This window comes from Siniperca chuatsi, linkage group LG11 (genome assembly GCF_020085105.1).
Source record: "Siniperca chuatsi isolate FFG_IHB_CAS linkage group LG11, ASM2008510v1, whole genome shotgun sequence".
NCBI lineage: Eukaryota > Metazoa > Chordata > Actinopteri > Centrarchiformes > Sinipercidae > Siniperca > Siniperca chuatsi.
The window spans coordinates 24139238-24162448 of record NC_058052.1 but is presented as its reverse complement, the minus strand read 5'-3'; the positions used below and the strand labels follow the sequence as shown (position 1 = coordinate 24162448).

The window sequence follows — 23211 nt, the reverse complement described above, 5'->3', positions numbered from 1 at the left end:
GAACTGAGACTAATTTCTCTCCATATAGCTAGCAGAAATGTAGCTATGAGAATTAAGAAGTCACGTTCCTGCAGGAAACCAACAGCATGTAAACACACCGAATGTAACTGGTCATTTTATCAAAGAGCTTTGCGTCCTTGTAGCTGGTTGTTGAAAAAACTAAAAGTAGTGCATTATCTTTGTAGCTGGTTGTCACAACTACAGCTGTTTAGTTTTCCTTGTCACTGTTATGACAACTTCTCTTTAGTGTGACATCCTTGTGAGCTGGTAGGTGTCAGTTTGTGTTTGCTCACTTTAGTGATACATTACTTCAGTCTGTACATATTTCTTATCAAAGTTTCAGTAGTGCTCATGTGTCAATGTGTCAACTGGCTCTGAAAAAATCACTTCATATTCTTACCTCCACAGATGGTGTAACTGTTGCAGGGAATAAGGGCTTCAGAGTGAGCCTGGTCCTTGGTAAAAGGGTAACAAGAGAAAACAAGTAACAAGAGAGGGTTTGAGAAGATAAAAGGGCCTTTATAGTCTTGCAATCAATGAGTAAACCACACAGGTTCAACGCTTTGTTGGTAACTATGTCTGACATGCAAATAGGGCAACATTGTCAATGATTTGACTTGGCTAGAAGGTACTTTATGTTGCATGTTTTTTCTTTCGTTCTTTTACTGTTTGAAAAATAAATACTGTAGGTTTTGCTTTACAAATATAGATGCACAAGATCAGCAATTAGGGGATGAAAAGAACAACAGCTACAACAATTGAACCATACCCTCAAAGAAATGGGACAGGAGCTTGTGCATACTGTATTTATGCCTTAGCACACCTGTGTGTGTGTGTGTTGATAGCAGAGCACTGGCCAACACCTGACCTGTTTACAGGTGGAACAAGTGAAGAACAAGCTGCAGGGAGATACAGAAGACTAGATGAATGGGTGCTCAGAAGGGACTTGAATGTGTACAGTAAGATTTTCTTCCTTCCCTGACACAGCCTCCACTGAGGTCCTCTTCTCCTTTGACGTGGGTAACGGTCCGTTGGAAGTTCGTGTGAAGGCTGGCTTCCCGCTGAACGACAACAGGTGGCATCGCATTCGAGCCGAGCGTAACGTTAAAGAGGCATCACTTCGCCTCGACGAGCTCCCTGCTGCCACGCAGGAGGCTCCTGCTGATGGGCACATCCACCTACAGCTGAACAGCCAGTTATTTATAGTGTGTCTCTGTGTGTGTGTGTGTGTGTGTGTGTGTGTGGCTGTGTGTTCCTATGACAGGGCTGCTGCACACACTTAAAATGCAATTAAAAGCCTTTTTAAGACCTCGACAAAGAAAAAACAATACAATATATATTAATTATATTAAATACAACCTCTTTGTCCATATATATGCCATGTGATATCTCTCATTATCACACAGTGTTGTTGTTAGTGGCTGTCAGGCTTTTTCTTCTTGTATACCTCAGGACCTCTTGAATTGTTACAATATTCTCTGTCTCATCCCTCTTCTCCCTTTCTTTCTTTTTCTCACTCTGTAGCCTTCTCCCTTTCACCCACATACCACACAAAAAATGACTCGTACGGTACATTTTCATTGACCCCAGGGAGGCTGGCGGTTTTACATCTTTGTCTCTTCTGCTCCTCCTGAAGAAAGCAGATAGTAACAGAAACTAAACCCTTCAGCAAAACTCCACACTAAAGCTCTGCTTCCCATCCTAGTTCACACTGCACAGGGAACATATTGCAGTGCTGTTCCTGGTTATTGATCCATGTTGAAACTGACAGATTTAAGCGAAATCAATCAGCCTATAACAATCCTTGTTCCTAAACCATATCAATGTAAGGTATACAGGCCGAGTTTATAGAAGTACCTTTATATACACTTAATGAACTGAGAAAATCCTCACAAATTGAATTGAATATCCTCAGGACGATGCAGTGAAAAGCTGCGTTTGTAGTGGTCAGTTTCCTTGCAGTAACCTTGGTACAGTGTTTGAACTCAGTCCCTTAGTTAAGGTAGTCCTTTCCTGACAGCTCGTGATAAAACTCTGCGCCCTGATATGAACCTCATCATCTCTGCAGTCCTGGAAAGTTGTTTATCTCATCATAACAGTCTTGAGGTTGCCAGTTTGGCACTCTATGACAATTATAATGTTGCAGAGCCTGAACTCTGAGGACAGTTGGAAGTTGTAATGCGAGAAGTCGGAAAACAATAACTTTTGGAGTTTAAATTCTGCCCTAGAAAGGGAAAAAATGTTTTCCTGTCACAGTCAGCCAGCCAGGCAGGACAAGCAGACTGTCAGACAGATTGACAGCTCGCCAACTTTCCAGATATCAACAATCAGCATGGTTCTGGCAAACAGACAGCCAGTAAAAAGTCAACTCCTTGAATTTCTCACCTGCCAGTTTGTGTTTCACTGTGTTTCATCACCTCGTCATTTAAAAAAAATCAGTATGAGGTTAGTGACAAATCTTTGTCTCTGGAGGTGCAGAGTATATTCGGCTGTTAATATTAAAATCAGGTATCAGTCAGTTTCGCTCCTCAACTTGATCATGGAGATGATATGATTTGCTTTCCATTCATTTCTGTATGGTATAAAAAGACTTTTAAAACATGCTTGGGTAGCATAATCCATTACAGAGAACATCATGTCTGCATTTTATTTGATAAAGTTATATCACTGTTATGAGGTTCAGCAGTGCAGACCTTTCAAATCAATCTGCACTTAAATTGCATTACCATGCAACATTAAAGGAACTTGGAAATAGAAAATAATAAAGACTTGATGTTCACTGTGGTGGATTACACAAGATGAGGAAGTTCTAAGATTGATTGTCATACTGTTCAGAAATGAATGGAAACGAATGGCTGCCAGGAAAGCAGGAAAATACATTTAAAAGCATGAAACCCTACACTATGATTTCTGCTATAAACCACACCATAAAGAACATTAGAATGGGTTTCACAATTATATTCAAATATCAAAATGTTTTTCCACAAGTTCATCAATTAAATTCTTGGGGGAACATAAAGTAATATCACTGAAAGTGGCCGTAAATTGTCAGAGTTAGACTGTTGAATAGAAATATTTGCTCAAAATATCAATTATTTGCACTAGCCTTGGTATCAGCCTTGAAAAACTGCACCTTTGTGCATGAGCAATGTGTGAGATCCTCTGCAGTCAAAACTGGGAAAAAGGGTCATTCAGACATACAGTACAGAATGTGTACTGCTGACATGATAGTCAATGAATCGATTAGTTTATCGAGAGAAAATTAATCTGCAAAAATTCCGATAATAGATTAATTGGTTCCAGCTTCTCAAATGTGTTTTATATCTTTGTCACTTGAATATCTTTGTGTTTTGGATTGTTGGTCAGACAAAACAAGCTATTTAATATATCCCCTTGGGCTTTGGGAAACTGTGAGGTGCATTTTTTATAGACTAAATGATTAACCAGGTAATCAAAAACCTATAGAGATTATATTTGTAGTCTACACAGAAATATAAGAGAAGAGAAAAAGAATAGGAGAAAATGAAAGGGAGAACAGACAAGATGCCTTCCAGCATGCTGAAGCTTATCCTTCGTGTGTGTCTTCAGGAGGCACGGCATCCAGACAGAAGGGCTTTCGGGGTTGTATTCGCTCTCTGCAGCTGAATGGCGTCACCCTGGACCTGGAGGAGAGAGCGAAGATCACCCCCGGGGTTCAGGCGGGATGTCCAGGCCACTGCAGCAGCTATGGCTCGCTCTGCCAGAACCAAGGTCACTGTGTGGAGAGATCCAACAGCTTTTCCTGCGACTGTGGTCCATCTGCTTACACTGGAGCCTTCTGCGACAGAGGTACACAGGCTTTGTCACCGATTTCGCAGCAGCACCTGGTGCCATCATGGAGATGCACTTCAGAATTAGCTATGTGCAAATAATTACTAAATAATAAGACAAGACAACTTAAGAAACAGCCTATGTGAAAAGATATGGTATTTGTGTAGGTAAAGAAGATTTGTCTTCAGCTCTTACCTGTCTTTGTATAGTCTAATAAAATTATAAAATATCATTTTAGAGCTCAGTTAACTCGGCCATATTTAGTTTTGTTAGTTAGCTAACAAACAAAGTGATATAGGTAAGCAATGTTGAAATGGAGCTATAGCTAAAATTTATCCTAGCTTCAGTTAGATTTTTGTCGTACACCTAAAACCTCCCAAAATCTGCACAGCTGAGTTTCAAAACTTCAACAGTAAGCTGGTGGGAAACGTTTTTACCAAATTCAAGGTACCTATGGGTAGGTAAATTGTTAATATCCAATATAGGAGAAACTATTTTCCCCTTAAGTAATTTAAGGTAAAAAAAAATCATCTTGTACCACCCTGTCTGACAGTATCATACAGTTTATGTACTGCATCAGTTCCAACTCTTCCAATTCTTGTGTATCATTTTATGAACATTTCTCCATCTTTGGAAAATCTTTGGAAACTTGAGGGTCTTCACTAAAATTAAAAATAAGGTTCTATGAGTTTGAACCCCGAGTGAGGCTTAGGCGATTAAGCTGATACCATGGTTAGCTACCTAACAAACTGGCATTATCTGAATGCAAATTCATTTACAGAAGGAGAGGTGGAGAGGTTAATAATCAGTTGATCAATAATCAACCATGAAGACTCACCTCCAACATGGCTGCCTGAATATGTGTTACAGTGCAGCACCTGAAAGTGGTTTATAAATAAAACACACACACACTTTGAGATACAAGAAAAGACTATACACACTGAAGAGGTCACACACACACACTGTGTACTGTGTATTCAACACATCACATCCTTATTATACACAGCTACTAATCATCTTGATCCTGTGTAAACTTGACATACAGAATATCTTGAGGCCATTTATAAAGTCTGTGGTTGGCTGATAATTTCTCTTCTACGTTTGGAGCATTCCTTGAATGTTTCAAAATCTTTCTAATTTATAATGTAGATACAAAATATTAGTCTGTACAATTACTTATTGAAATGTTTTCCAATACTGATGGCTAAGGTTAATATACAGCAATACAATTTTCTGAAATCCTCAGTACTTAAGTGACATCAGTGTCTGTTTAGTGCAGAAAACAACAGAGAATTTCTTCAATAATATTTTGGCCTTTTTAAATCATATCATCCTAAAACGGAAAGCAAGATTTTTGACTCAACATTTCCAACAAATGTTTCTCGTCTTGACTTAAAAAAAACGTCTGTAAAGTACCTCTGGTTGGGCATCCTGATGGAGACATTCTGTTAGATTGTTGCCTTCTAATGCATTGCATAAAGCTGTTTTAAGACTACACACCTAGACTTCCTGTTACTTAAGTTATCACAGGAACATTGAGTCATCACGTCAGCACAGTAACACAGCCTCATATGTATTCAATAATTAACAAGCCCAGCTGTGTTGCCCGGTGCTCTTCCACAGGTATATCTGTGATGGAAATCACAACTCTGATACACGACTGTGTTATAATTAGCAGCAAAAGTTTGTATTTCACCTGTCAGCTGGTTTTCTTTGGCTGCTTTTTCACAAGCTCACTAATTAGATGTTATCAGTGCTGCTCAGGCGCCGTACATACATTATATGAATCACTGATCTGGTCCCCCTGCAAGATTAGTTGTTACTTAGATTCAGTGTGATGTTTCCCCCGTTAAAGGGTTTTTTATGGGCGGGGAGTTTTTCCATATCTGAATCAAGGGTATAAGGATAGAGGGTGTTGTGTACTGTACAGACTGTAAAGCCCCTTAAGGCAAATTTGTGATACTGGGCTATATAAATAAAACTGACTTGATGTGAAGACATACAATATATACTCATTCAAATTTAAACACTAGACACACTGTCTCTTGGACTCAGTGTTGATGTAGCAAAGTGAAATGTTTGTGAGTGTATGCACAGGATAAAAAGTTATTGGGCCTAATCACCAAGCAAAATAAAGCTGGAAACCAAACTTTCACTTTAGTTAAACTCAGCTTTTAACAGCCAAATTCAAAAATGCACATCCCACATGTACAACATAACGGCTTACCATACAGCTACAAATGAGGTAACTGCTGTAACTCCAGTTTCTAATTTAACTTTCTGACATTATCTCCATCCATGCAGAGGTTTCAGCCAGTTTCAAGTCGGGAATTTCCGTCAGCTACACCTTTAAGGAGCCAGTGTTGAACGAACTGAACAGGAGCAGCAGTGCGCTGCCCTCATCCACCCACTCTGACATGACCCTGAGAGCAGAAAACATCTCCCTGAGCTTCAGGACCAGCCAGAGTCCAGCTCTGCTCCTCTTCGTCGGCTCCTACCACAGAGAGTACCTGGCTCTGCTTCTCAACAAGCATGGTGAGCACTCAGACCCCCTTACCTGTATTTTTTTTCTCTCTGTTCATGGTTACTTTGATGCATCTAATCATTTGGCTTGGCCTTTAGCATCATCACGAGGTTAATCTTCTCTGGTCTCTCCAATGAATGAAGGAAGCTTTTGTTTTTTCCTCTATTTTACCCTGTAAACAAGCTCCACAACCTTTGTAACTTGCCCTGTTATTTTTGCTCTTGTCTACTTCACTGGATTTCACTGGATGGCCCTGAATGCTCCAGTATAGCATCAGTATTGATGGGGCATGGTGCTGTCACACTTTCAATAATTTAATGTGTTAGTGGCTCTATAGATCCTTTGAATTAACATGAAAGAAGCATATTTTTGACATTTGAAAACAACCCAATTTGTTTTTATTTGAGTTTGTGTTGATTAGTTGTGATGCTTTGTAGAAAGGGATCATGTTAGTCCTCTTAACTGTTGGATAATGAAATTACATCAACACAAACATATGTAACAAAACATGCTAATGTAAAAAAAAAAAAAAAAGGTTAATAACTAATGTCACATGGAAGATTAACCAACAGTTCTGGCTTCATAAGGTGTTTGACACATTTTTAACATATTAATAACTTGACAACATAAAAACCAGAATGTAATAACTCCAGTTACCTCATTGTCAACATAATAACATAAGTTAAATGTACAGTATATGCACACTCCGTTGCCAGTTTACACCTAGATAAAATTATTGCTGTTTAATACTGACAGGTGTTTCTATTATTTTGTCCACCTCATTTATATCAATGAGAGTAGGCTAAATAACAGAAACAACTCTTTGTATAATGAAATACAGTTCAACAGCACCACAAACTACATCTACCACTACATCTTCCAAAATGATCCTATAAACACCTCTCTAAAACAGTTTCAACAAAAACTGAACATTATAACCTTCATGAAGGTTGGATTTACTGCAGGACTGTTGTATTAGACTGCAATATTTTGGTTGTACCTATTAAACTGGCAACTGAGTGTATACTTAATCACTAATTAATTAAATAACCTGACATCTTGTTATTCAGCACTTTGTTAAAATAGCAGGTTTTATTGTATTTTCAACGCAGTTAGAGGAATATTTTATTGCATTTTAATTGTATTATGCATCAGCTAGTACATTACATCCTAACTGATCAACAATACACTGAAGGCACTGCTATGTGCCGAGAGCCAAGACATTGTGGCTGTTTGAATCATCCATAACTCCCTCGTCTTCTCCCGAAGCAAACTTCCTGTCATCCTTCTCCTCTTCTGCTCCACCTTCTTTTTGCTCTCCTTATTATTCCTTTCATTTGGTTCTCCTTTTCTGTGCTGCCATTCACTTCAGTGTTTAATCAGCCAGAAGAGTGGCAAGCGGGGTCATTTGAATTGGAAAGGACAAAGAAGGCTGATGAACCTATTAAAAGCGGGATTCCACCTAGATTAACTGTAAATAGATTGTCAATAGGCTGTTTAAATAACCCAGACTGGAGGAAGCTGATGGCCAGCAGGTGACCATGATGATCAGGTAGTCAGCAGGTAGCTGCATTAAAACTGAAGCATCTCATCAAGACTCAGAAGCAGGTTTGTTTTGGTGAAAAAACTCTGTGCTAACACTGTGAGCAGCTTCGTTGATGTGCTGCTGAAAGAAGGTGTAACTGCACCTGTGTAGAAGTTTTAAATGGGCAAATTGTCATATAATATTTTCTTTCATAACTTTAAAGGATAAGTCTGGTGAATTCTATATTTGTCTTATTGTCAACAAATCCCATGAAAAGGCCAAAATTATCTTCCTAACAATTTTTGTCTGTGTATCCAAAGCCTGATATATCTTATTCCTCTGTGCAACACACTGTTGCACTGGATGAATCAATCCCACATACACCAGTAAAAAATATTGCCTGCCTTATCCTTTAAAGAGTCATTCTGATGGTTTTAGACCATCTGAATGTGGGTGAGACATGAAACTTGATTTACTAATCCATCATGGTGAACGATAACTTTTGTCCCTCTTATTCTTTTTTTAAAGTTGCATTACTGTTGTGTTGTAAAGGCAAGGCAAGTTTATTTGTATAGCACATTTCAACAGCAAGGCAAGTCAAAGAGCTTTGCATAAAACATAAAAGCAACATAGGGCAATATAAAAAGACATTTAAAAACACTTAAAAAGAGTTAAATAGAAAATAAAAACAGTAAAAGTAAAGCAGCTGTGAGCTGTTGTTGCCTTCCTCTGACATAAAAGATTACAGAGCTGAAAGCGATGCATTCAGAAGCTATGTTATTGAAAATCAAATCTAAAAGACAAACAAAACAATATAGGCAATATAAATAGATATCATAAAATATATTATTGTAACTACATTGTTTCTTGTATTAGCCGTGTGTATGCACAGTTTTGTGCTTCAACCATGCATAGGATCATTGCAAGGCATAGAATCGGAAATGTATCAATTTCTTCTTGTTCTTGAAAATGTGCTTGAATTTAGAACCACTCCTGACCAGGCACACCAACAATTCCAAGTGGAAGACAGATATAATCGCCGACAAATCAATTCCTAAATTACAGATACACAAACTCTACTGCCTACCATGTAATAATGGCATGCATTTCTGTTTTCTGGCTTAAACTGTTAAAAAGTGCAACAATTGAAAAACAAATTTGTAATCTGTGAAATGTATTGAAGTGGTTTGTGTCCAATGTCTATTTTGTGTACATTTTTATTCAATTGAAGTCAATCACCTGTCCTATAAATTATCCTATAAATCCTATAAACTTGATTCTGTATACCATTAGTGGCAGTACTTGGCCTAATTTTCTAAATATTTAATTCTTTCTGGTTTATAATTCAGCTGCTGTTACCCTGGAACATCCAGGTTTCTCTTGATACATTGATACATATTAGTACTTTCTAATATAAATTCTGTTTGTTAAAGTGGATGATGGGTACGAGGACAGATTTAGCAAAAAAAAATTGGTAATTGAAGTGGTTCTGTTTTTGCTTATGGCTTTTAGCAATTTATCAAACTGAAATGTTTATTTTAGAAGTAAAAATGTTGAATATTCAAAGTGATTGAATAAATTACCGTAGAACTGTAAATGGCTAGTGATATTCTGTTCATCATTGTTAGTACTGCTGTGTATCCAAAACCCTATAAAGCCCAAGAAGAACTTCCGATTTCTATATTCTTTATTATTTACCATAGAAACATTGTTTCTTCGTTTATGTATAGGCCATAGTACATTAGGTTTGTATTAGAAAGATTTAATTTTAAAGGCTTTATTTGTTCATTGGGAACTTTTTCTGTGTTTGAGTCACACAGAAATATACCAGTGTGTTGTTTTGTTGATTTGTGTGTGCAGACAAGCTGGAGGTGAGATACAGACTGGACAGCAGCAAAGATGCTGAGATCCTGAGGAGCAAAGTGAGGAACCTCGCCAACGGACAGCTACATGCAGTTACCATCAGCAGACTGGCAGACGCTGTCTCTGTGCAGGTAACACATACACAACAGACAATATTCCTCTCAGTCAGTACTAAACTCTGGTTTTCTCAGCATCCTCTCTGTCTGTCGACTTCAGCAACCAGCAGGAGAAGCTACCAGAAGACAGCAAGGAACACTCACTGATAATAAAGGCTGAGCTGCGGTGAAATAGTGGAAACAAACATGGGGTTGGCAGCTCTGAAACACCTCACAAAGTGCTTTTTCTCATACCTTCAAAATAAGACACTCTGCTAGCTTTGGGTACTAGATCCTCCTGCTTAAAATGCTCAGTTGGGTAACTTTGGCAGGTCCCTGTTTAATACATTATACTAACCTTGGGGCACCGGATTCAAAAACATAATCTTTGCTTAATTATAATGTTGCATGCCCTATGCTGATACACAGCTGTACCTTCAACTTTGTTTCCATGTATAAAAATCACAGATGGACCACTCCTTAACTGTTTTCATTGCCTTTGAATTCAAATATCAGTGCTCACTGTAACAACTAACTAATTCCAACAAGTTCAAATGACAATATATGTTGTTCATGCCCTCTAGAATGACACATAGAAGCATTTTCGGATGGGACGTGGGAACAGCAGTCTCCTGTATTAAAGTATGACATGTTGTTGACCCATCCATCCACCCACGACTGTCACTATAACAAAGTCCATTGAGTTCCTCATTTGCTCCCATCATAATGTCTACGGCCGCTAGAGGAATTTGTCACTTGAATTTAAACATATGCCGTTTTGGTGCACTGGCTGAAACCACCGATGACGTCGTTCTTCTTGGGGGGGGACAGTCTCACTAATGCTCATCTTAGGTCCTGGAAGTACAATAAGCAGAATTTCTACCCGTCTTGGTATATTGCATCCTTTTGCTTTGTGTCTTGGGCTCTACCAAGTTGTGTAATCATGAGGAAAATCACAAAAGCTAAAGCATTTTGATCTGCTAAAACATGTAAAGTTCTTTGCAACATTTTCAGTTGCATAATCAGTATTTACCTTCTAGTGATATTGAGGTGAATTTGAAGGGAAATCTTTCATTTTCTTTCAGATTGACCAGAACAACAAAGAGGACTTCAACCTGACATTTGATGTAGAATTTAATGCCATCAGGTCGTTGGTTCTTGGCAGAGTGCATGGTAAGTGAGACGACTACAGAAACCCAGACAATGCTTTTCAGGCTGCAGAGCACTGAGACAGACTAATTTCAAAGATGTTCTGCCTTATCAGACAATGAGGTATTGGAAACTTTCACCATGACAGTTGGATCCCCAGAACAGCTGTTGTCTAGAGGGTATAGCAGGTAAAGAACAAACATAGAAATAAATGTCGGGCACTCTCAATACTAAGATGGGACATTGTTCAAATCACCAAAATTTAAGAGGTGGTTGGTTAGACATGAGAGAAGTTAATCTAAATAGATATAACAAACAAAACATATAAATATATAACACACTCATTATGAAATTCACATGACTTTTCCTGGTATAAGACAAGGGTGGACCAGAAAGAAAGGTCATTATATATATGACTTTACATGAGAAAGATTGATAATTCAGATGCCAGCTACTCAGCAACAAGCCAAACTCACAATGTCAATACTAACATATTGATGTTCAGCGCGTTAGCATGCTAACATTTGCAAATTAGCACTAATTACAGCTGAGGCTGATGGGAATGTCATTAGTTTTGCAGTTATTTGGTCATAAACCAGAGTATTGGACAAATTGAATGATGAAAAATCAGGGGATGGGATTACAATTTATCCTGATGGGGACATGAATGTGTGCACCAAATTTCATGGCAACACATCCAATAGTTGTTGAGACATTTCACTCAAAACCCCAAATGTGATGGAAAGGCTCAAGAGGAAAAATCAGTAGGATGCATCCTGCGGGAACCATAGATATCTGCGGAAAGTTTCATATCAATCTATTTGATAATTGTTGAGATATTTAAGTCGGGACCAAAGTGGTGGTACCAACCAACAGGCCGACATTGCCGCCACAGAGCCATGCCACTAGCGTGGCAAAAGAAATGTGACAGAGATCACAATAATTTGTGAATGTTGTTTACGATATAATTGTCCATCTGGCTTACATCTTTCTGGCTTCAGTTTGCCCTCCAGTGTGGCTTTTAGAAGAATTCCTGTTGTGACCGTGTGACTCTTGTTGTGACGCCTTTTCACTTTGCGTCACTTTGTAACTCCAGCTAATGCAGGATTTAATGGTAAATGAATGGTAAGTGGACTGTATTTATATAGTGCTTTTCTACTCTACCAACCACTCAAAACGCTTTGCAACACATGCTAACGTTCACCCATTCACACAGACATTCATGATGGCAGAGATTTCAAGCTGTCATATCAAAAACAAATAGCTTAACAGAGCCCCTAACCTGCTCATCAGGAGCGGTTAGGGGTTCAGTGTCTTGTTCAAGGACACTTCGACACTCAATGGAGGAGCTGGGGATCAAACCAGGAACTTTCCGATTACTAGACGACCGCTTTACCTCCTGAGCCATGCAATAAAAGTGCTTTTGTTGCAAGTAGAGAAAACAGATTTTCTTTATTGCCAAAATGTATTGCCACATTACTCTGTATATGTCACAATTATGCCACCAGTGCCGAGCACAGAGCAATTTTAAGGCCAGTGCTCATTACGTACAGCATGTACTGTAGTTTTTACCAGATAATCTATTGGTCAACGATGCATTCAAAATGTGCTGATAATTCCCCTGCTGGTAACTCTGCAACTCAGATCAGCAAAAAGGCTTTTTCTTTCTTTTTTACTCCTGTGCTTGTATACAGTGTGTACACAACAACTTTTCAAATTGTCCAGACAGAGCATTCATACTGCTAGACGTATAAAAGCCATAACACCTTTGAAGATGTTCTCTTGTGAGGTTATGGGTGCTTCGATGATGCCATTGGGTCTTTCACATCATACATATTGCATCTTCTTTGGACCAATAATCTGGTACCTCTTGAGTATAAGTACAATGTACAATGTATGAGACGAGTACATTGCAGTATTATTTGTTCTTGAAAGCTGTAGCAGTACAGTGCTTTCATACTTCTATATACAGTAGGTTTATCGCAGTGTTAAACAATAAAGCTTTTGCCTCTGACTCTCACCGGTCAGACATGGACAAAAATACACATCAGGCTGTTCTGATAAAATGTTTGAAGACTGTTTGGAGGAGAAAAAAGCAGATACTGATGCTTTGGCCACTGCATTAACTGAAATCCAACTAAACCAGGGAGTCTGGAGCCTGAACAGTTTAACCTTTCTCAGCATGAAAGACTATTCTACCAAAATACCTCTGCTCTTGTTTTCTTTCTGCCTGTTGTGCCTGTTAAATAGATCTGACATGTAACAGACATAGCACCACTATAATTTACTTTGTCATGACCTAGTTCTGTTCTTTTTGAACAGCACCTTCAGAGACAGACTAAGAAATAGGTTGTTAATAAGATAAGAGGCTATGGGACTTCCCTGATCCAGGTGTAGTACTGCTACTGCAAACCCACTAATAAAAAGTAATACTTGTCTTTATCAACATGCTTTGATTCAGCCACTGTATTATAGCTGTTATATAGGTTAGGGTTTTTAGGTTAAATCAGACTTGTACAAAATGTTTCATGTGATACATGTTATATCCAGGGAAAGTCTATGTGATTGTTTCTCCATTGAAAATGTTTAAACGTACTAATAAACATCATACTCTGTCTCTCTCGCTCTTTCTCTCCAGACTCTGGTGAGTTGGACCCGGAGCTGTCTCGGCTTGCCTCTCTGGGTTTCACAGGCTGTCTGTCTGCTGTCCTCTTTAACTCCATCAGCCCTCTGAAAGCTGCTCTGCTCCACCCAGACACCAGCCCTGTTATCATTACTGGTCCGCTGATCCAGTCCATTTGTGGCTCCACTTCCGCCAATCCCCACGCAGCAGAAACAACGCATCACCTATCAGGTCGGAGAAAATTGTTGTTATTTTCTTTATTGGCATTGTCACCACCTTAGGCTCCATTTACACTTGTTATTTCAAGTGTTTCATATCTGGAAAAAATCCAGATGTGCCCAGAGGACAGTGGTAATTCACCTGAAGCTGTTTGGTTAGCTTTAGTAACAGCTAGCTGTTTACCTTTTTCTGAATGGATTGCAAACTTAACCGTATGGTGGGTATTCTGAATGTTGTAAAAGGACAGATGGCTTGAATTGCTAACGGTACATAACCAATGGTATGTTTGCTTGTTGGGAAAAAATTAGGCTACTTGTGTCAAAGTTCATAGTCTATATTACATGACGTGCTCCAGTTGCGCACCATGGAAGCAACGCCAGCTCACAAATGGCAGTCTGCTTTGGGAAAAGGTTTTATCCTCTTTTTTAAAGATGGGGAAATGATCGCACAGTAGCTGCAGTATCATCATAGGTTTATTTTTCCTTACACAAAAAAAGAGGAGGATTCGAACTTCAGTTCACCTTTAACACTAGTAAGACAAAAGTTTAAAGTTTTGCCTGTACAATGAATCGTTTAGGGCATCTCACACTCACCGTGTCAGCTTGTTAGAAGGACCATACTGGCCCATCAGCTAAATTGTTTTGATTTTCAATATCATCATGCATGCTGCGCTCACTTTTCCACTGCAGACTTCTACTGTGGCATACACAAAAAAAACTGTGGATGAATGAATGACACAGAAATCATGAATATCAATAACTCATTGCAAGATTGGAAATCAATCTAAAACGTGTCCATTGGAGAATGTTAATGTAATGAGACAATAATGTAAACATGCAGATTTGTAGTTTAAGAAGGGGTGTGTTTGGAGGTATGTTTCCAAAGGTCTCTATCAGCTGTGGTGGGTGCAGTTGCAAACATTTGGATTTTCTGATTTAATAAGGTAGAGGATAGTGGCCAGCAAGTAGCAAACCCAAACTCCAGGCTTTATAATGTTTCTTCAACATCCTGTGGGTGATCTCACAGACACTAAAGCCACATAATGAAGGTGTATGCCTACAATTAGAGCACCCACTTTCTCAAGGGGCTCAAATTAATAAATATTATTGAGGTTATCGTAGGCGGTACTATCCAGCTTTCTGTGTGGGTGCTGCCTCTCAAACTTTACAATGGGACCTTTGGGTCTCTAATAATGTAATGACTTTGGGTTAAAGGCCACTAGATGAGGCAATTAATTCAGACCAGGGAAGAGAGTTTCCTTTGCCATATCTTTCCCCTGTGGTCACTCATACAGAGAATTATATGGAGATGTGGCATCCAATATGCCTTATCTGTACTGATGGTGGGCATTTTCAAGTCATAAATGACCTCTTTGCTCCTTTCCTTTTTCTTCTATTCTCTTCTGTTCATCATCATTTCTTCTTGTTCTTTCTCATAACTCTTTTTATTCCCCTGTGATCCTTCCTCTGCATGTGTCCTCCCTTCTCTTTCCTTTCTCCCTTCACTTCTGCATCTCTGTCTCTTCTTTCTATTTCTTCTGTCTCTCTGTGCTGCAGGTCAGTCTGGATCAGTGGGAACAGGTCAGCCTTTAGTGAATGCCATCAGGAGTGACTCAGCTCTAATTGGAGGTACTGTAGCGGCAACGGTTTTCACTGTCACACGACACACCATTATCATCAAGCATGAGTCAGAAACTGTCTGCAGAGCATGCAGGGATGATGTGATGTACAAGTCAGCCCAGTTACAGTTTAAAACTTCTGCTCCTGCTCCTTCCAGATATTTTTACACCTCAGTACAGAAGAACTGAGAAGAACTTGAAATGATGTTTAAAATTGAAGAGTTATATTACAAAATGCAATGTATATATTTGAGTTTTGTGGAGACCCTTCCTTTGTGTTGAAATATTTATTGGTTGTCAGGCAGGAGCATTTTCATCAAATTTGCATGCTGTATAGCAGTTTAAATGAAAGCCCCGAGTTGTCATGGTACACAAAGGAACCCAAGTACAATGACTGTACATTTTTTTTATTGCCAACATCGGTGCAGAGATCTTCTAATAGCTTAAATTGCCTGGGGAGCCTGGAGAAAATGACCTGACTAATTATGACCTAATTATGGAGCGAAAGCAATCTAATGTTTTCTCGCTGCCTGTTGGTCCACTGACCAGTTGCTTTTATGTAGGAGTTTTATTTCCCAATGTAATGTTTCATCTCCAGTTTGGTTGTTCTGTTCAAATCTGTCCCATTTGAAAACAGGGTTTGTAAAGACACAGAGCATTCAATTATAATCAAGATTCAAAATTTAAAATCTGATTGTTTTCACAACTTTACAAACTCTCAGACACAGATATATTTCACACTGTTGCCTGACACTCCAATGGACATGTTTTTAAACTTACATCACACTAAGACTAAGGTATACAGTATGTTAGTATAAATGTCATTATGTGACTTCAGATAGACCTAATAGTAATCAAATGAGCCAGCTACTGAATGAAACACATTGCAAGTGTTTCATTTTAGCAGGGAATTTACAGCTACTATCTGGCTACTTTGTAAGGAAAGGTCTGTTTTTAAAATAAACACTACTTTTTATTCTTGCTTAAAATAGTTACGTTTCAATCAAACAGCATATGCTATCGTATTACAACTTCGACATAACCTTCATTGTATGAGGAGGCTTTTAAATTGAAGACATTGTCCTTTTACAGTTCACCTCACCATAATCATTAACTGCAGTAGTTACACTGATTTTCAACAAAGCTCTCTCTTTTTTTTACTTCTGTCTCTGTAAAACAATGAAGTGAAGTCATACAATTTAGGTTAACCACAAAATGTCAACAACTGATAACAATCGATATGGTGGGAATCTCAAAAATTTGCTCCATGACGTCATGTGAATTTGTGGTTGAAACCTTTTTAATCAGGGGGTATAAGGAATGCAGCAAAACAACAGTTAATGTCCTAGAAAGGACAAAACAGGAACAGACCTCAATCCAATCCAGGATTGCGAATTGCTGTTCATTCATGATCCTCAGGAAACTTGCCAGACCTTGAGCAGTTTTAAAAAGAAGAATTGGGGAAAACTTACAGATGTACAGATGTGTAAAGATGATATATAACTACCCACACAGGCCCATACAGAGTGATTCTACTAGATATTGACTTGAAGGGATAAATCCTTATGCAATCAGTTGTTTTGTATTTGTACCAGTTTTGTAGATTCGTTTTTCATTATGAGTTAAAGATGGAAAAAAATAAAACATGAAAAAGTCCAAATAAAAGTCACTACTTCTGTAGCGATAAATTTGAGTTGTGATATTTGTTTACTGGCCTGTGCTTGCTCTTTCAAATAGAGTTCCCTAAGTACAAAATGTGAGTAAAGAAGGCCCACATTCCCACTGCTGAGCCACTGTAACTTTAGCCATTTCTCTGCTTTGCAGGTGTGATAGCGGTGGTGATCTTTGTGATCGTGTCTGCATTAGCCATAATGGTCCGAGTCCTCTACAGGAGGAAAGGGATGTGTCAGAGCCAGGAAGTAAAAACAGTAAAACCTGAAGGCAGCCCGGAGCTGCCGTTCAGCAGCTCTCAGAACGGTCTGAGTGAGAACCAGAAAGAATATTTTATTTAGGTGAAGGTTCGGCCTGCTGCTGACCTGGCAGTGTTGGAGCTGAGGAGACGCACGGAGACAGAGATGCCTTGTCAAGCCTCAGTGCTTTACACTTCAAACTGAGCCCAGGCAGTGGCTCAACAAGACAGGAAGACACAAACAGAACTCTACACTCATGTTCTGTCATATTTTGTTTTGTTTCGTTTCGTTTTTGTTTCTGTGGTTGTATTTTTGTAAAGACTGTATATAAATACACAAGAACAAAGTGTTGAATTTATAATCTGTCAATACTGTCAGTAGAACAATTGTAAATATTTAATGATGTAAATCTTAAAATTATGACTTTATATCAATCAGTCCTTTCCCTGTCATATTGAAATGTTTGAAATGATTAAATGAGGAACTGTATTATTCATGGAATTGTTGGTATGAAAAATTACAACAGCTTCGTTGGGTTTGGGGTGATTTAAATACATTTTCCGACATGGTTAATGAATGTTTGCTGTTTTGAGTGAGTGAGCCTAGTTAATTCAATTTCCAGTTGTTTTCATGGTTTTAGTTTTTTGTTGATGTTTTATTTTTTTTGTACCTACTGCATGACGTGGGAAAGCAAAATGTATCCGTTCACATTGAACATTTCTCATTTTGTCAGAAAGTCTTTGCGTTTTATTCACCATGATTTTCTTTCATTACGTTACAGCTTGAAGCAAAGCTTAGCTCATATTTATTTTCCTTTTATATCCCTTTGCTTGATTTCTTCTTTCTGTGCCTTTCCTGCCTGTAGCTCTCAGTGTAGTTCTGAATAGTAAAGGGATAAAGACAGACACAGTTACTGTGGACTACAAAATATTCCAGCCTTTCTGTTCCCAACATCATTTCAACGAAAACGTTTTATTTCTATTCTTTTAAACACAAATGTCCATTTTTGAAAGGCAGATTCAGAGAAGCAAAACAAGTATGAAAGTGTGAAAATAAAAATCATGTTGGTGGAGAGCAAAGGATTTCATGGAAAGTGACTCATTGAGGTGTTATTCAGGTCTAACCAGTCGAGCAACAAAACCGACACAAAGTAAGAATAAAGTGTAAATGTATTTGATGTTTTTTTCCGTTCAACACTGCTGTGACCAGGCTGTAGTATGTTGTCATAATATGACCACTAATTCATCACACATTTCTGTGTCTGCAGAAACACTTTCATATTGAGTTAAAAAGCCTTCATAAAAATGCCCCCAAACAGCCAACGAACTGCCACTTGGACAAACCTGACTACTAAAAGTTAAAAGAAATAAGTTATGTGATAAATATCTATCTCATAATAGCATGGCATGCTTGGAAGGGAGACAGGGCATGCTGGGAAACAGGTGTAGCTTTCTACTACTCCACAACAGAAACATTCACTGAACATAAAAACCAGTAATATGATCAGCTTCAGCCTGGCGGTACAGCATGTTGTATGACAAAGCTACATTATCTGTAAAACTAATGAATACACAGACTGAGGACACTGGAGCTTTATACAGTGTCAACTGTTTACTGAATGTCACTTTAAATTGTTTAGAAGAATCAGTTTCTAGTTTGGATGTCAGAAGTTTGGTTTCTCTCCTGGCAGTACATCACTTTTGAACTATAACAACATAATGATCTTGACAGTATGGAGGATAATTGTAATTGAGTGACTTGCTGTAAGATTTGAATTTGTATAGACATTTTAGTAAGAAACACAATTCTGTTCAGTGAAAATAAAACGTTTGATCTTTTTCTGAGGCGGGCTTTTTCTTTCCTTTCAGCTGAATTACAATCCTACACTTGTATTGCTCCATTAACCTTTTTGTTCTATTTTGATCTTTTTCCATTAGCATCTATTGTAAATGCAGAGTCTTTGTGAAATGATACATCAATCAATGAACACAAACGTTTGAGATCGATCAATGAACACCTTTGAAACTCTTGCAAAAAGCAATATCATTTAAGGTTTAGAGACCTAATGTCTGAATCAGTTATTTCTCAGTTAAATGAAACTGAGACACAGAAAATTTCATTTACATCCGTGCATGTTTGGCCCTTTAAAAGTTGCTATTGGATGAATCTTTTCTTCACCATGTGACATTTCTGATGGATATTAATATTCATCTGTCTGTAGAGAGGAGATAACTTCACCGTCTGCGGCTTTGTGAAGCATTCAGGTGCTGGAGATGTCAGGCTAATTCTTGTCACAGGCCCACCTCGCCTCTCTCCATGCTGAAACAATAACACACGGACACACAGCTTTGAGATGTGATGGGGCCTCCCATCGCCTGCTGTGCTGCCCCTTTACACACACACACACACACACACACACACACACACACACACACACACACACACACACACACACACACAGGACTCTGATGATCCAGATGACTGGGTGGTTGTCAGCGGATATTATTTACAGAGAGGGATGCATCCATGCCTCCAATAACACCTCATTAGGGAGAACAAGAGGACGTGTTGTAATGACACATGCTGCAGCACCAAGAGGGGAAATAAAGTCAGATCAAATTCATCACCTCAGTTATTTGAAGTGAAGACAATTATATGAGTATTGTGTTCATAAAACAAAATCTGAATTATGTGACAATGTGCTGCCATAAATGTTGATTACTGAAATTAGATTACATTAGGAAAACTGACACCAAAAATGTTCATTTGTTATGAGAAACTGTCATGAAACAGACAGGAACAGATTCTCGGTTAGTCAGTTATGTTTAGGTTTAAGTTCTGCAACAAATTCAAGCTGAGTTAGGTTTGGGGATAAAATTAAATGATTAATATTACTATTAAACATTAAAACTGCAATGATACATTGATTACAATCCATACTATAATTTTGTCCTTGTCTCGCTTCATCACACATGCACCATTCTGCATCCTCTGCCCAACCCCAAGCCCTACATACAAACATATGTAAGTGTATTCATAGAATCAGATTGTGAAATTTCTGTTCGGGATTTTGCCTTTTGTCAAAGACTTTGAGAAGGTTTGATGCTTTTTGGCATCACAATAAACCAAAACTGGCATGCCACTTTGCCATGAAGTGAGTCAGTTATGTTTCTTTAAGCTGTGCTTGTTGTTGTTATGAGAAACTGTTTGCTGTATTATCGTAGAAGAGGTTTCAGTCGTAGTCATCTGGACACTGTTTTCAGAATCAAGACGTTTCGGCTCCCATCCGGAAGTCAATCTCAATTGGGAATGACTTCCGGATGGGAGCCGAAACATCTTGATTCTGAAAACAGTGTCCAGATGACTACGACTGAAACTTTTTCTACGATAGAACACTCCTGGACGAATGAGGGACTACACCGTCTTGTTTGCTGTATTGTTACGATTGTTTTGGGTTTTGCTGTATCAGTGGAGTGACGTATAAAGCCTTTGTTTGTGTGTGTGTGATGGTTGTTAAAGCAGCACTCACCAGAAATGTTGCTAATGGTCAGGCTCAGGCCTGAATGAATCGGGCTGCGGTGGAAATTTCAGGACTGTGTAGAACTCCAGGTTTAGGCTTAATTTTGTCCTAATGTCACAACAGAGAGGGACCTGAGCTAACCATAGGTACAGCTAGGGAGCACTTGAACTGATTAATGAAAGAGTCTTGTAAGTGTACAGGGATAACACTTAACACTTGGAAATATGCATTACATAGCCATCTACCAAACCACGACTGAATTTTACATTCTGTAATGCAGCTGCTAAATCACTTTTGAAGACTTATTTTTGTCGAAAGGCCTTCTTATAATTTTTTTTTTTTGGGGGGGGGTTGTTTTGATTCTTTGCGGTTGAGTTGCATTGTACTTTGTTCTTGATGCTTTAAGTCTTGCACTGCTTTATTTTAAGGTTTAATTCACCCATTTATTGTCCTTACATTTTATCCTTGGTATTTGTTTTAAATCATCCATTATTGCCTATGCCTGCTTGTTTATTCATACATTACTGTGTATTTTATTGTTGTGTTTTATGTGTAAAGCACTTTGTAACGCTTGTTTTAATAAGTGCTATACAAATAAACTTTATTATTAACTTTATTAAGCTTCGAAAATAAACAAAACTTGTGCATTTAATAAAGAAGTGATAACAGAAAAGAATAGAGCTTTTGTGATGGCATGTTCTCCCACAAACATCAGGTGGTCTGGATAATTAACAGCCACCTGCGATCTGATTAGCGATCCCATGGGACTCCAGCACAACAAACAGAAACAGCTCCAAAAACCACCTGATTATAAAAGATAGCACAGACCTCTGGCTCTGTTTTACCCGTGCATCCATCATAATCATGCAGGAAAATGCGTTGAGAATTTGAATGTGACATTTATTGATGTTAAAAGACTTCTCAGCTGTGTGCTGCTGCTGGCTGTGTCACAGTCAAGAGCCTGCTGTCCCTCGTGTCAGCTGGTCAGTGCTATTAAAAAGCCCTGCTGACAGCATGTAGACCGCCTCTGTGTGCACACTGACAGTGCAGTCGTCAGGGTTCAGCAGCACGCAGGCCACAGGTTGGACTGCTCAAGTGAAACTCCCACTGAGTCAAATTTGGCTCATGACAACTTAGTTTTTTTGGCGGGGGGGCTGCAATGTCAGTTGGGAAAGACACAGTCGCAGTTCGACTCACCACATGACACCAGAATCACAGGAACAGTTGCTCCTTTTCACAGTTTTAGCTGTCATCACTGGGGGCTTTGTTTTTATACAACTTGGTTCAAAGCAAGAGAGTGACACGGTGATAGTTACCCACCTACACCACATAGCATGGCTGTCAACCCTCTCTTCTTCCTCTTTCTTCTCATCTCGCTTCTCCCATGTTGTGATTGCAGCACACTAGCAGTGGGAGAAATCATATTTGGCACACATATTAACCTCATGTTGTGTTCATATTAATAATGGCAACAATAACGCCACCATGTGCCAGTTTAAAGGTGCTTTGCATTTTGGCGAATAGCGAAACATCAGTACAAGCCATGCCCATTTTCACCCGGCTACATTTTTCACCAAGTGATATCTTTTCACCAACTTTTAGCACAATAATTGGAGTTTCAGGAGCAGTACAGCACCTCAATCACGCCACTTCTGGCATTCCCATAAATACCCACCTAACCCATCTCCTCCTCTTTTTCCTCTTTTACGCTCGTATTCTGCACCAGAACCGACATCATGCAACATCGCCCCGAGCACATTCAGAAAAATGAGCTAAAGTTACGACTTGATCTTCTGTCTCCTGCAGCTCTCGTCAACTGGAGCCTTCTGCCCCAGGATGCCGGCACCCAGCGTTCCTACACAGCCCTCGCAGCACCATGTTCCTTCCATACTTAACTCTGGTCTTCCCTCTCAACCTATTCCAGCCCAGCTCTCCTTATCATGCCTTCCCTTTGTCAACCACCTACTGAGAGATTCCTCGAAGGACACCCGTTCCAGAGAACACCCACAGAGTTTGCTTATGCTTTTTATTTCTTCATAGACATATTTGGTTCACAATTTTGCAACCACTGGCAGGAAATGGATGATTACATGGCCATCATCCTTAATCTGGCCCTCCATTTTGGAGGCAATGGTTTCTACCATATCACATCCACTCTGCCTCCGAAGCCAGCCCGTCTTCAGCAGGCCAATGAGGACACATGACGGGGCACACTTGACAATTTAGCGCCGCATCCTCGCCACCTGTGCAGCTCTACCATGCTCCACATGTGGTGCTCCGTCGCACCCAGCCTCTTCCTGCTCTGTTCCCGCCCACACTAAGTCAATTTCCTCCTCGCCCAATGTTGCACCAAAT

General features: G+C 39.1%; 1 protein-coding gene across 1 annotated transcript in view; it reads left to right on the top strand.

Moving 5' to 3' along the window:
* Nucleotides 1–19174, top strand: part of LOC122884714 (contactin-associated protein-like 4) — a 68855-nt gene extending 49681 nt beyond the window's left edge. Inside the window, exons 17-24 of the mRNA XM_044214988.1 lie at nt 988–1206; nt 3589–3828; nt 6115–6345; nt 9720–9853; nt 10903–10990; nt 13605–13820; nt 15365–15436; nt 17251–19174. Of these exons, the coding sequence (XP_044070923.1) occupies nt 988–1206; nt 3589–3828; nt 6115–6345; nt 9720–9853; nt 10903–10990; nt 13605–13820; nt 15365–15436; nt 17251–17438 (1388 nt within the window). The 3' untranslated portion in view covers nt 17439–19174. The remainder of the gene's footprint in view (nt 1–987; nt 1207–3588; nt 3829–6114; nt 6346–9719; nt 9854–10902; nt 10991–13604; nt 13821–15364; nt 15437–17250) is intronic.
* Nucleotides 19175–23211: the final 4037 nt, after the last annotated feature.